Here is a 13325-nt window from a genome sequence, read left to right as displayed (position 1 = left end):
TCTCCCTCTCTCTCTGCCCCTGCCCTGCACCTACTCTCTCTTTCAAAATAAATAAAAGAAAGAAAGAAAAAGAAAGAAGAAAGAAAGAAAGAAAGAAAGAAAGAAAGAAAGAAGAAAGAAAGAGCGAGCAGCAATGATTACTTAAACCCTGTCTGTAAGCATGTGTGTGTGATGTTCAGGAGTGTGGCTGAGACATAAAGTGCCCTGCCGTGAGCTGATGCCCAAACAGCGGAGACCCCCTCTGCTTCTAGGGCACTCACACTCTAGAAAAGGACAGAAGGCGCATACACACTAATATTGGGAGGGATGTGCAAAGTGGCCCTAAGAACATCTGTGTCTGTCAACTTCTTCCAATAGATGATAACCAGTGTTATCATGAACCAGATTCCCCTGGCTCACATACCCTAGTGCTCTGTGTCAAGTCTAAACTCTTCAGTGTAATTCACCTCCTTCCTTCTTCCCTCTTTACCTCTCACTCTCCCCTGGTTCTTCAAGACTATGACCCTCCATTTTAGCTAAGTACGCCTGGTTGGTTCTTTATCGAATCTTCTCTCTACCCTTTTATTTACATGATCACTAACAGTCTTCCAATTTAATGGCTTTTTCTTACACAGATAAGTACATTTTTAACAAAGTCAAAATTGAAATAAAAGTGTATTATGTGGAAGAATTTCTTGCAAGGTAAAACTGCAAGGTCACAGAAGTTGTGCACATTGAAATTTTAATATAAGCTGCCAAGTTATCTTCGAAAATGACTTTGTTAATGAACACCCCCACCAGCAGAGTAGGAAGCCTGTGCTTCCAAACACACTATTTTTGCAGTGTGAAATGGTTATCTCCTTATTTGGATGTGCATTCCCGCAATTACTAGAAAGGTTACGGATCTTTTTATATTTTTATTGGCCGTTTGCACTTCCTCTAGTCAAATGCCTATTCATATCTTTTGTCCATTCTTCTATTTGGAAATTTTGTGGCAAGTTTTATATATTCTATTTTTTTTAATGTTTATTTTTGAGAGAGAGAGAGAGAGACAGAGTGCAAGCCAGGGACGGGCAGAGAGAGAGAGGGAGACACAGAATCCGAAGCAGGCTCCAGGCTCCCAGCTGTCAGCACAGAGCCTGACGCGGGGCTCGAACCCACGACTGGACCCATGACCTGAGCTGAAGTCGGACACTTAACTGACTGAGCCACCCAGGTGCCCCGGGAAGTTTTATATATTCTAGATACCAATCCTCTTTTGGTTACAAGCCTTGCAAATATTTGCCCCTAGTTGGTCACTTGTCTCAGACTGCTTCTTACAGGGGCTCATGAAATCCACTGAGCTGAGGCAGTCCTCAGGACAGCACCAGAGCACAGAGGGAGAGGTAGTGACCACACATCCTACCTGGGATCTGCCTGAGACTTGGGTCTTTACTAGAGTATATCTTGCCCGCATGCATTATTATTTAGCTTAAGCTAGGTTGCAGGCATATGATCTTTATAACCCAGGATTCTGAGAGTTGAGCTCCTCACTGACCTCCTCCTAGTCCTGGGCTTGCTGATACCCTTCCGTGTCCATCAGGGTATGCATGAAAAGTTCAATTCCATGATACTCTTACTTTTACCTTAGAATGGCTTCTACTCACCAGAGGGTCCGAGTCCAGAGAACTTGGGGTGCTATCTTTGACTGTCCTATCCTCGGGAGGTGAGGCAATGCTATGAGGGCCCACGGTAGGTGGAGGCAAGTGGTACAGCTTCGACTGGTCTTGTTGGGCTGATGGCCAGGGAAGAGTGTCCCGGACCCACTCCACTGGGTCCTCCCAAGCAGCTTTCTGTCCATGGACCTGGATAGAAGGGGAAATGTGAGTACTGGCAGAGGAATCCACAGGTAGAAGCTTGCTCATGCAGTCTCCTGATGGTCATACGGACTTCCTAGATGGAAAGCCTTGAGGCTCTGATCCCCCACGGAATTTTCTGAGTTTCCCAACAAAAGAAGTAAGTTGGTGTCGGCTGGTAAAACTACTTTGGAGGATAATTTGTAGACTGTGTTAAATACTTAACATGTACCCATCTTATGATCCCATAATTTTACTTTTTGAGTAAGAAATTCTCCCACTTTAGTAATCATATCTTCGTCTAAAATGTTTAAAAATTTTTAAGTCAAAAATTTTTTTTAATGTTTATTTATTTTTGAGAGAGAGAGAGAAAGCGAGCGCATGAGTGGGGAGGGGCAGAGAGGGAGACACAGAATCTGAAGCAGGCTCCAGGCTCTGAGCTGTCAGCACACAGCCCAATGTGGGGCTTGAACTCACGAACCAGAAGATCATGACCTGAGCTAAAATTTAACCGACTGAGCCATCCAGGCAGCCCTAAATTTTTTTAATGTTTATTTATTTTTGAGAGAGAGAGAGATGGAGTGTGATTGGGGGAGGGGGAGAGAAAGAGGGAGACACAGAATCTGAAGCAGGCTCCAGGCTCTGAGCTGGCAGCACAGAGCCCAACGCTGGACTCGAATTGTGAAATCATGACCTGAGCCGAAGTCAGATGCTCAGCTGACTGAGCCACCCAGGTACCCTTAGTAATCATATCTCACAAAAAAAATTCTGACTTTGGAGCACCTGGGTGGCTCAGTTGGGTTAAGCATCTGACTTTGGCTCAGGTCATGATCTCGAGGTTCATGAGTTCAGGCTCCTTGTTGGGCTCTGTGCTGACAGCTCAAAGCCTAGAACCTGCTTAATGCAAAATTAAGTGAAATAATGTTTTCTGGCATCAGTTTCATAGATAGTGTCTCTAGAAATTTACCATGTCCTTAGGGGATATCTATTACAATAACAAATTACTATTTATGTTTTATTTTTTATTCTTTTTTGTATTTTTTTTTTAGGATCCAAAGCAGGCTGTATACCCTGACAGCAGAGAGCCTGATGTGGGGCTTGAACCCAGGCCATAAGATCATGAGGTGAGTGGAAATCAGATGCTTAACCAACTGAGCCACTCAGGTACACCAATAACAAATTACTTTTATGGAAAATATATGGCCAATAGGGGTCCAGACATTGCATTATAGTTCACTAGGGCTGGAATAGACTATAGTGATCATTATGTCCTACTTCACGGGCAAAAAAACTGGGGATGTTTTAATAAAATGACCTCTTCCTTTTGCATTCTTATTTGCATCCTTCTTATTCTAACTTCTAAAAATCTTTTCACATATTTCACATCTTCAAAACAACCCAGTGATTTAGGCAGAGCAGAATTTATTATCTCCTTTCTTCTATAGAAGGATGTTTAAAAAGGTTATGGAACTGGGCCAAAGTAACATTTTTATTAGTAGTTAATAGTAGGGTTTTACTTAATTCTTAGCTTGGTGATTTCTCTATTTGATCCTCTTTTTTAAAAATATTTATTCATTTTTGAGAGAGTATGAGTGGGGGACAGGCCAGAGAGGGGGGCGACAGAGGATCTGAAGCAGGCTCTGCACTGACAGCCCTGAGCCCAATGTGGGATCTCACAAACTGTGAGATCATGACGTGAGCCGAAGTCGGATGCTCAAAAGACTGAGCCACCCAGGTGCCCCTGTTCTGATCCTTAAGAGAGAGGTCTGAGTTGGGCATGGAGCCAGAAGGCCCAGGACTGGACAGGTCACAGAGACAGTGCTCCCATAGCCATTTGCTAAATGGTGACTGGAGACACGGCCTTACTCTACCTAAGAGTAGGAAGAGAACCTAACTAATCATAGTAGCTTCATGTCTAACCTTGAAGAGATATTCTGCTTTGTTTGGTGGGACAGCCTGACCTTGGGGATTGAGTAGAGTCAGACGGTAGGGCTCACCTTGATCCCATCCTTCGCTCCTTCCTGTAGGTAGGGAATGATAGAATTGTTCCACAGGTCAATGAACCAGGTCCGGAAGTCTTCAATGCCAATGGGACAGGACAGAAAGAAGCAAGGGCCTAGGGAAAAGGATGAGGCCATTGAGATGGCTGAGAACTCAGCTCTCCCTAGTCATCTCTCTCTTTTACTTCTTAATACCAGGCAGAGGGATCTGATAACTAAAGGAGTGAAAGAAATGTATTTTTTTTAAAGTCTATTTATTTAAAGAGAGAGCAGGAGTGAGTGGGGAAGGGGCAGAGAGAGGGTGAGAGAGAATCCCAAGCAGGCCCCTGCTGTCAGCACAGAGCCTGGTGCGGGGCTTGATCCCACGAACCATGTGGTCATGACCTGAGCTGAAACCAAGCCGGACACTCAACTGACTGAGCCATCCAGGCGCCGGGGAATAAAAGAAATCTAGAGTCAGGCTGTCCTGAGATTGTTGTCAAGACTAGTGGGAGCGGCTGCCTGGCTGGCAGTGTCATAAACATGCTTCCTCACAAGGTAGAAGCAAGGTGAGGGAGTGATGGGAACCTCTTCCATTCCCTCCTGAACACTTTCCTTCCTTTTCCCTGTTAAGTGTGGGAAAAATGAGGGAGCGGGGTTAGCTTTCTGCTGGTTGAAGTGATTTGCCCCCATCATGGGGCTAACTGTAAGGGGAACACTTCTTAAGTCATTAAGTGGACCTGGGTCTGAAGCCCTGAGGCTTGCCACTCCTTTACATGCTGAGGACTCCAGAAAGAAAGGGGACCATCCCACCGGGTGGCAAAGTCGGAGAGGAAAGCCACCTTCTGACCCCAAGGTGGAAGCTGAACCCCAGTACCGATAAGGAAGTCTGAGGTGCTGTGCTTCTCAAGGAAGGTGTGGAGATGGTACCACAGCTTGGGTACCCAGTCGAGCACCCGAAGCAGCTCTTCCTTGTTGGCATTGATGTCGCTGTCCGACTCTACCAGCTTCCTCCTCAGGTAACGAACCAGGAAGCCATTGGCTGGCTCCACGTTGTTGGAGAAGGTCAGCATCCTGCAGCCAGGAATGGGGAGAATGGGGTCGGGGTGGCAATGTGGACACTGTCGGTGCTCATCCCCTGCCAGTCCGTCCCTCCTCCTGCCTGCCTCCCACTGATGCCCGCTGGATTTCTTTTCAAGTAATAGCGGGCTCGGCAGAACTCAGGGCAGTAGCACTGGGCAGGCAGAGCTGACCCTCAAATCAGTGACCCTCTTCAGATAACCCTCTGATCCTAATGACCCAGATGGGGAGGTGGTGTGTGGGCAGAGAACCCAAATTACAGCGTCCTAGCTTCAGCCCCTAGTTTTGCAGTTTCTTCCTCTTCTCGAGGGGTCTCCTCCACCCCATCACTGACATGGCAAATATACCTAATCTCTCTTCCCAGCCCAGAGGCCCCACCTAATTCGCTTTCCTTCTGCTACTGCCCCTCTAGTTGGATCCTGGGATTTAACTAGTTCATAGAATCTTAGGTAGGGTTGGAAGGTTCATCCAGGGCACAGTTCTTACCTGAAGCTCAAGTGCAAGCCATGATTGGGTGTCATTTTTACCGGCTGATTGGTGGTACCTATAATATAAGGACTGTGGGAGAAGGAGGAAAAAGGTTTACTTAGACTCGTTTTAACACTTGCTTTCTGCTATTTAGGCCCAATGGCAAGCTCACAGGTTGGACCGACCAGGCTCTCTTCCCACTGTGGTGACTTTGGTCCTGAGTCCCGCTTACCATTTGTGGTACTTGCAGGTGAGAGCCCCATTGACCAGCTCACTGATGGAGCCTGCTTCACTCAGGTCATCCAACAGGATCACCAGGGGGACATCCCCAATTCCTGTCTCCCGGTCTATCTGGTTGGCCAGGTTGGAGAGATACAGTTGCAGATCCTGAGATAAGAGAAGGGAGTGGGTCAGCACTCAGGAGTCGAGAGCACTTGGATCAACCTTGGGAGGAAGGCTTCCGGAGAAGCTATGCTAGTTCTGGATTTCCCTGGAGCCTTTGGTTCCTGTTTGATGCATTTTAACATGCGATTGTAGAAGCACGCTACTATGGACTGATAAACCATGGTCCCAAAGGCTCCAAGGCAACCATCTTAAGCAGTGCCTCTTAAGTCCCCGAAGGGTGGGGATCATATTGTCTATCCTACATGGCTTTTCACTGGGTTGGCACCACGAACCACTCCAATGGACGTGCCTCCCCGTGCCGGGAAGAGCCAAAATTTGAAGCGACTTCAGAGTGTTCAAGAGACATCCGGATTTGGCAGGGAACCGCATAATGTATAACGTTTAATTCTGAGTGCTTCTCCCCAGAAAGTTCAAAGTCAAGGTAAAATGGAAAAGAAATACTGAAAAGAAAGGTAGAGGGAAGAAAATAAAAGAAGAGACGGGATTTTCAGGGTTGGCAGAAATTGAGGTGGAAATCAGGGTGTCGTTTAGTTCAGGATCAGCAAAAGGGAAAGGAGTGTAACAGAGGCCACGGGAAGAATGGAGAAAGAAGAGAAGGGAAAAGTGTGGAAAGAAACTGGGGGCAGAGGAGGGACTAGGAAAGGGGATGCAGTGGGATGGGAAAGAAAAGAACTCTGAAGGGAGAAGATTCGGGCAAAGGGAAGGAAAGGGAAAAGAGGGGGTGGGGAAAGGCCTGGGCAAGGCTTTGGGGAAGCAGAGTCCCAGGCAAAGGCCGGTGGGTGGGTCAGGAGGCAGCCACCTTGCAAGACTGTTGGTGCATGTTGAAAGTGCTGACGATGCCCTCCGTGACCTCGCGGCCGGAACGCTCCACCAAGTATTCAGCCAGCCGGTTGGTCAGGTAGGTCTTCCCTGTGCCGCTGGGGCCCGAGAGGACGAGGCGCCGGTGCTTGAGCAGGAGGCTGATGTAATGCTGCATCATCGGCTTGGGGACCAGCGTCTCAAACACCAGGCTGTCGACGCACTTCTCCTTCAGCCCTGAACATCCCCCCCCGCCCCAGAGAGCATGAGCCACGACCAGGGCCCTGAGGACGGCAAGGGCGCCTGGTGGCATTTCTTTCTTCAGAGCCCACTGAAAGAACTCAGAACCACCTGCCCTGTGGTTCCACGAGAATCCCCAAACCCCTAGTTTTGAAAATGCAGATCTTATTTTTCCGGACATGTTCTGAGCTATGGGTGTGTGGGTGGAGTGAGAAACCCAGGCTTCCTAGAAATTTCTCTGGGAATGAAAATGGCCCTGGGAATAAAAGTTAGGATTGGATCTTACTCATCTTTTTATTTTTTATTGTTATTTTTTAATGTTTACTTATTTTTGAGAGAGAAAGAGAGCAACAGAGGGTGAGCGGGGGAGGGGCAGAGACAGCGGGAGACACAGAATCCAAAGCAGGCTCCAGGCTCCGAGCTGTCAGCACAGAGCCTGACGTGGGGCTCGAACCCAGGAGTTGTGAGATCATGACCTGAGATGAAGTGGGATGCTTAACTGACTGAACCACCCAGGCGCCCCTTCCTGATCTTTTTATATCTCTTGTCACTTAAGTACAGCGACCAGCACAGTATAGCTTCTCAGTAAATCCTTGTTGAACGAATGTGTGACGGATGGTCTGATGTTCCTCTCCCTCCTTCACCCCGTATCGCTGCACCCCGAGAGACAAAGACTGACCTTTGAGGGAGACCGATATGTTGTTGACGCCCCGGCGGCAGGGAGGCATCTCTGGGGGCTCTGCATCCAATACTCGCTTCACATGGCTGATGCTATAGCCATGGATGGACTCGGTGCTCAGTCCAAGGGTGGAGGCTGGGTCCATCTTAGAAATATAGTCCTAACCGACAAGAAAAGGAGAAAAAAAGGAATAGAGAGGAACACCAAGATGATACAAACACAGATGTACAAGCCACAAATTTTAGAGGGAACACAAGTAGACAGAGTAAGGGAGGAACATGTTTGTCCTAGTTAGCATTTCTCCACGAAGCATCAAAGGTCCCCAAGATCCCAATGCCTGGATGGCTGAATTTCCCATGAGAAGATGAACCACCTTTGTGAGTACATGTATCCCTTTACCTTGAACACTTGGAAAACGGCTTCATCCAGCATCTTCCAGTCAACTTTTCCACTGACCTTGCTACATCCCAGGAAGAATTCCTGTTGCTTCAAGTCCTATACGGCCAAGGCAGAAGGATGTGAGCCTCAGTGCAGATCACTCCAAGAAAGGGAGGGATCATGAAAGGCATTAGCATTGGGGTACTCTGGTTTGGGGGTATTCAGAGACGCGATTTTCTTGGATAAAAACAATAGTGTGACCAGGCCTTCTTGAAGTTCCTTACCCCTTTGATGATGTGCTGGGGGGGCATCCTCACCACCACCCGAAGGGTCACTTCCTCCTTTGGACCACAAGTACTGATGCCATCCATGGGTGACAGGTCTGTAGACGGTGAAAAGAACTATTGGCTTTAGGGGGCACCCACAGGCTTTCCTAAACCTTCCAGTCATCATCCTTTCCAAATAAGTATTTCTTTCTTTCTTTTTTTTTTTATAAAATTTTTTTAACGTTTATTTATTTTTGAGACAGAGAGAGACAGAGCATGAATGGGGGAGGGGCAGAGAGAGAGGGAGACACAGAATCGGAAGCAGGCTCCAGGCTCTGAGCCATCAGCCCAGAGCCTGACGCGGGGCTCGAACTCACGGACCGCGAGATTGTGACCTGAGCTGAAGTCGGACGCTTAACCAACTGAGCCACCCAGGCACCCCTCCAAATAAGTATTTCTTACAAAAACTGAAGCCCAAATGAAGGTTCAAGGACCAGGGTCACCTGGGTGGCTCAGTCGGTTAAGCATCTGACTTTGGCTCAGGTCATGATCTCATGGTTTGTAAGTTCGAACCCCACATGGGGCTCTGTGCTGACAGCTCAGAGCCTGGAGCCTGCTTCGGGTCTGTCTCCCTCTCTCTCTGCCCACCCCCAACCCCACTCGTGCTCTGTCTCTCTCTCTCTCTCTCTCTCTCTCTCTCTCAAAAATAAATAAACCTTAAAAAAATTTTTTTAAAAAAAGGTTGAAGGACGCTAACAACTCTTCGTGTCTCACGACACTGGCATCTGCTTGGTTTAGGCATCGTTCCCTCCGTGACCTAAGAAAGATGCCACCTGTACAAGTGGAATGGTGTCACAGCGAACCCCTTTTCTTCTTTCCACCCTTAAAAGTTCTCCTCCCAAACAGGTACCTGTGTCTGTGAGACTTGGGCTGAAGGAATGTGTGAGGGCAAGGCCCAGGGAGCGGCGAGGGGACGATAAAGCAGATGATCCAGGGACCTGCCCTGGCGTGGAGCCTGATGAGGGGCCGGGGGCTACCTTCAGCCGGTCATTCTCCGCTTTCAGCAGGTCCACCTCCAACTGTGGCGAGAACAGACAGGGTGGGGTTGCAGCGTTGGACAGATCTCGAGCCTCGGTCTTCCCTTTCCTCAGCTCTCTGCCCAGACACCGACCTGCATGTTGTGCATCGTCTCCCGAAGTTGGTCCAGTTGATGGGCAGAGTTGAGGGCTTCCAAGCGGATGTCTGTGAGCTTCATCTCCTTCTCCCACAGCTCGGAGCGCAGTTCTGATACTTCCTTCTTCTCCGGCTCCTCCTCCTCGTTGCCGTGGAACAGCCTAGTGTGGGGAACCGGGTGGGCGGGGCCCCTGTAAGAAAGTGAGAGTGAAGCCAGGTCATGTGGGGAAGCTCTAGAGTGACTAGGGGACACTGAGACCCTTGGCTGGTAGTCTCGGTTCCTCCTGCCCTGAGATAATCAGTAGCAGGAGTGGGAGGGAAGGCCCATCGCTGGCCTCACATGCTCCAGGAGACATCTACGGTGCAGGGGCAATCGATGGGCATAGCTGCCAGCTCTGGCCAGCAGCTTACATAGTACTGGGCAGGGTGGCGGGCAGAAAGCACTTACTCGGTGACATCAATGCCCACAGAGGAGGAGTTGGAGGACTTGATGGAGGGCGAAGCGGTCTCTGTGGAGCCGTGCTGTAGTTTGGGGGATGAGGGGGCAGAGGAGTCGGGTGTGGCAATCTCCTCAATATCAGAGTATGAGGAAGCTGACTTGGGTCCCTTTTTTATGCTGAAGGCTTTGTTGAAGGAACTTCGAAGCTAGAAAAAAGCAGATCCAGGCAGAGAGACGTCAGGGCTCCACTCCGGAGACTGGGTGAGGACTGGTCTGGGATTTCTGAGACAGAGAGCTGTACAGACAGGGTATTTGCTTGCTGTAATTAAGCCTCTCTCTTAAGGCTTCATTGGCTTCATGGAATATGGACAGAAGAGTTGCCTAGAAATTAGGGCTGAGAGAAAGTGGAATGTTCTGGTTCACCGTTGTAGGCTATGGGAACTTCTTGGGTCTGCTCTCTCCCACGGGGGAACTGTGCCCCCGAGAAGGGCAGAGAGAAGCCCCCAGAGGTCATATGGTGGCCAATCTCTCAATGACCCCATCCCACCTTCTCCAGCAGACCAGTTACTGCTTGCTTAGTCTAGAGCCTTGCTCACTTTGGGTCTCAGGATCCACCTTGACCAGGGCTCATCAGATCAGAATCCATTTACCTATTAACCAGAAACTGGCAATGTGATTCTGTGGAAAGCATCAGAAGGGAGTGGCATCAAGTTTCTTTTAGTTCTCTTGTGCTCAGCACATCCCAGAATGATTGAAACAAACACAAGTGCTTTCTACTATTTCCACTCAAATGTCCTAGAGTAAGGAATATTTCCCAGCATTTCCTCAAAATACTTGGGATACTACAATTGGACCATGGTTTTTTTTGTTTTTTGTTTTTGACCTTAGGTGTGTTGATGAGCTTGGGTGTTAGGGCTGTGAGCTAGAGATGCAAACCAGGGCTCTGTCCCACCCATTCACATGCATCCATATAGCATGCACACACGCACAGGGACACAGATATGGGATGGCAGCAAGAGACAGAGAGTAAAGGAGGGGTCGAAGGCTGTAGGGGACAAAAGCAAACCAGATCTTTGGGACAGTGAGAGGAAAGAAAGGAAAATTTGAGTCTACTCTTTCACAGTGTCTCTTCTGGAACACAGGAAGACTGTCAGGTGATGCGTGGAACTGATGGCAGTGTGTGCTGTTGTCTCCCAGGTAGGGCATAAAGGACCAATCTGGCTGTGATGGGGATATGAGAGAGAGAGTATGTGTGCAGTTAGCTAGAGTGTGCGTGCAGGGGATATATCATCACTGAGGAGTCAAGATTCTCCCATAATGCTCAATTCTCCACAGAGATGAGGAACCGAGGCTGAAAAGTGACTTGTTTGAGACTGCAGGATTGAAGGAAAGCCTGGGACTGGAACTCAGCCTTCCTAATTTTCAACCCAATAGTCTTCTCTACATCGCTGTAGCTATGGGAAGCTATGTATAAATGAGAGAGAGTGACAGAGAGACAGAGAGACAGAGAGACAGAGTGTGCGTATGTGTGTGTGTGTGTGTGTGTGTCTGTGTGTATGTATGTGTGTGTGCAGAAAGAGATCCTGTGACCACAATCTGCCTGGAGCACATGCCCTGTAAGATCACTAAGATCCTGAGAGAGAGAGAGAGAGAGAGTAGTGTTCTCTGTGTCGCTCAGGGCCCCCAAAGCCCAACTGTTGGCAGATGTTGATTGGTGTCAGATGGTGAAGGATTCCCTGAGTTCGGGAAACAATGGATCAATCAAGCGAAACGAAACAGACTCTTTTTTTTTTTTTTTTTTAAGTAGACTTCGACCAGCGCAGAGCCCAACGCAGGGCTTGAACTCACGATCCTGCAATCAAGGGTTGGACGCTTAACCAACTGAGCCACCCAGGCACCCCAAAACAGACTCTTTACTGAGGGACTTCTCAGTTCTTCCTACGTGGATGTGCACTATAGAAATGCAGGGCTTCTCAAATTTGATGATGGCATCACTGTTTTAAGGGGCATCTCCATGGACTAGAGCACAATACATTCTGGGAAATGCTAACCTAAAGAATCAAGTTTAAATAATTAGCCTAGCATTTCAGGCCCTTCATATCTGTGCCTCACTGTACTCAGTGCTCTAGCTACACTGATTTTAATCCCTGCCCCACTGTTCCCCTTGTGATTAGACAGTGTCTGTGTAGAAAGCCTCGCGGCACACTCTCCTGTCAAAGTCACATCTCAGTTTAACTTCTACCTCCTTTGTGGGGTTTCCCCTGCCTTCTGTAATTAGTTTCATCTATGAGCTCCTTTAGCACCCCCTGGCTGAATTAAGCATTTCGGCACCGTTGGACTGTTATCAATATTATATGTACAATTTTGGTTTTTGTCTCCTCAGCAATTCTGCAGGCTCCTTGATGGTTCAAATTACAGGCTCCACTTTTCACATCCTTCGTAACACTTGGCACAATGTTAGGATAGGGTTAGTGGACCTCAGATGTCTGGTTTGTTCTGGGTTCACCTTCTGCTTGTCTGAGAAACTATACTGTAACCCCTGAAATGTCTTTGGAAACTCCATGGATGCTCAGAGGGCTTCAGGTCTGCGGGTGGTTTGAGGGTGCCCTGGATTGAATCATAACCCCTCCTATCTCTGGTTCATCTCCCTATAGAGTGAAATCTCCAGGCGAGACCCAAACTGAACTGGCCTCTGGAAATTGTGGTCAAGATAATGTTCATCCAGTGATTCTCTTCCATTTTGGGCTTCTAGGGTTTAAGGAACAACAACAACAACAAAAATCAGAAAGCTCATTTTCTGGATAGGGGAACTCAAATTGACTGCTTTTATAACAGTCTGATTTTGTAAAAAGGGGAAGACAGGAGGGAATAGATCAGGATTTTGTTAACTCTCCCATTTGGCCCCCAACCAGACCACTCCTCTGTCCTCATGTGGGGCAGCCGTGGATGGACCATGCAGTGGAGTGAGTTAGGAACTCTGGGGTGGTTGTTACGGTTAGTTTTATGAGTGGCCGCTCTTTCTTTAAGGGAGGGAGTTGCTCTGGAAATGGGGAAGGTATGGCAAAAGGAAAGAGAAAACAAGGAGAGAGGAACTGGGTCTCTTACCTCATAGACCTGGAAAAAAATAGGGATTTGAAGTCAGCATTTTGAAGGGAAAAAAAAAGAAGCAACACTTAATCACTCATTTCACACAGCTGGGACCCATCTGTGCTACACAAAGCTTTGGGGGCCAGTGCCATTGAACAGGGGACAGAGGAGCAAGACATCTCCATTAGGGGATCCTCTCCTTCCCATAGGCAGCAGAGGAGCTAAAAGTGTTTTAGATCTGCCTATAGAATTGCAGAAAGGTCATCCGAAGTCAGTCTAGGGCTATCAGGAGCCAGCTGGGGGAGTCGGTGGGGGGAACTATGTCTGGACTAGTCAACAATAATATAAAGATTCCTTTTGAAGTATTATGGAAAGTTCCATAAATACTTCTCCAAAAAAAGTGAAGAAATGACTTCCAGGAGCATCGGGCATGAATGGCTTTGTTCAGAAAATCTTCTCTCTGTAGTAGAGAAGGAAATGGGCGAGGGGATTGATAGGACGTTCCCTGCTAGAGATTTC

General features: G+C 48.0%; 1 protein-coding gene across 6 annotated transcripts in view; it reads right to left on the bottom strand.

Moving 5' to 3' along the window:
- Window positions 1-13325, bottom strand: part of NAV1 (neuron navigator 1) — a 243928-nt gene that overhangs the window by 1193 nt on the left and 229410 nt on the right. For 4 of the 6 annotated variants that reach the window (XM_042976523.1, XM_042976521.1, XM_042976520.1 and 1 more), the window contains 13 exons: window positions 12825-12833; window positions 9729-9925; window positions 9279-9471; window positions 9018-9186; window positions 8126-8223; window positions 7863-7958; window positions 7464-7623; window positions 6546-6781; window positions 5574-5728; window positions 5360-5431; window positions 4671-4867; window positions 3812-3930; window positions 1626-1823 (listed from right to left, as the gene is read on the bottom strand). In XM_042976523.1, the coding sequence (XP_042832457.1) occupies window positions 1626-1823; window positions 3812-3930; window positions 4671-4867; window positions 5360-5431; window positions 5574-5728; window positions 6546-6781; window positions 7464-7623; window positions 7863-7958; window positions 8126-8223; window positions 9018-9186; window positions 9279-9471; window positions 9729-9925; window positions 12825-12833 (1899 nt within the window). The remainder of the gene's footprint in view (window positions 1-1625; window positions 1824-3811; window positions 3931-4670; window positions 4868-5359; window positions 5432-5573; window positions 5729-6545; window positions 6782-7463; window positions 7624-7862; window positions 7959-8125; window positions 8224-9017; window positions 9187-9278; window positions 9472-9728; window positions 9926-12824; window positions 12834-13325) is intronic. The other 2 variants (XM_042976522.1, XM_042976524.1) reach the window with 1 other exon arrangement.

Source organism: Panthera tigris, chromosome F3 (assembly GCF_018350195.1).
Source record: "Panthera tigris isolate Pti1 chromosome F3, P.tigris_Pti1_mat1.1, whole genome shotgun sequence".
NCBI lineage: Eukaryota > Metazoa > Chordata > Mammalia > Carnivora > Felidae > Panthera > Panthera tigris.
This window is presented reverse-complemented; position numbering and strand designations above follow the sequence as displayed.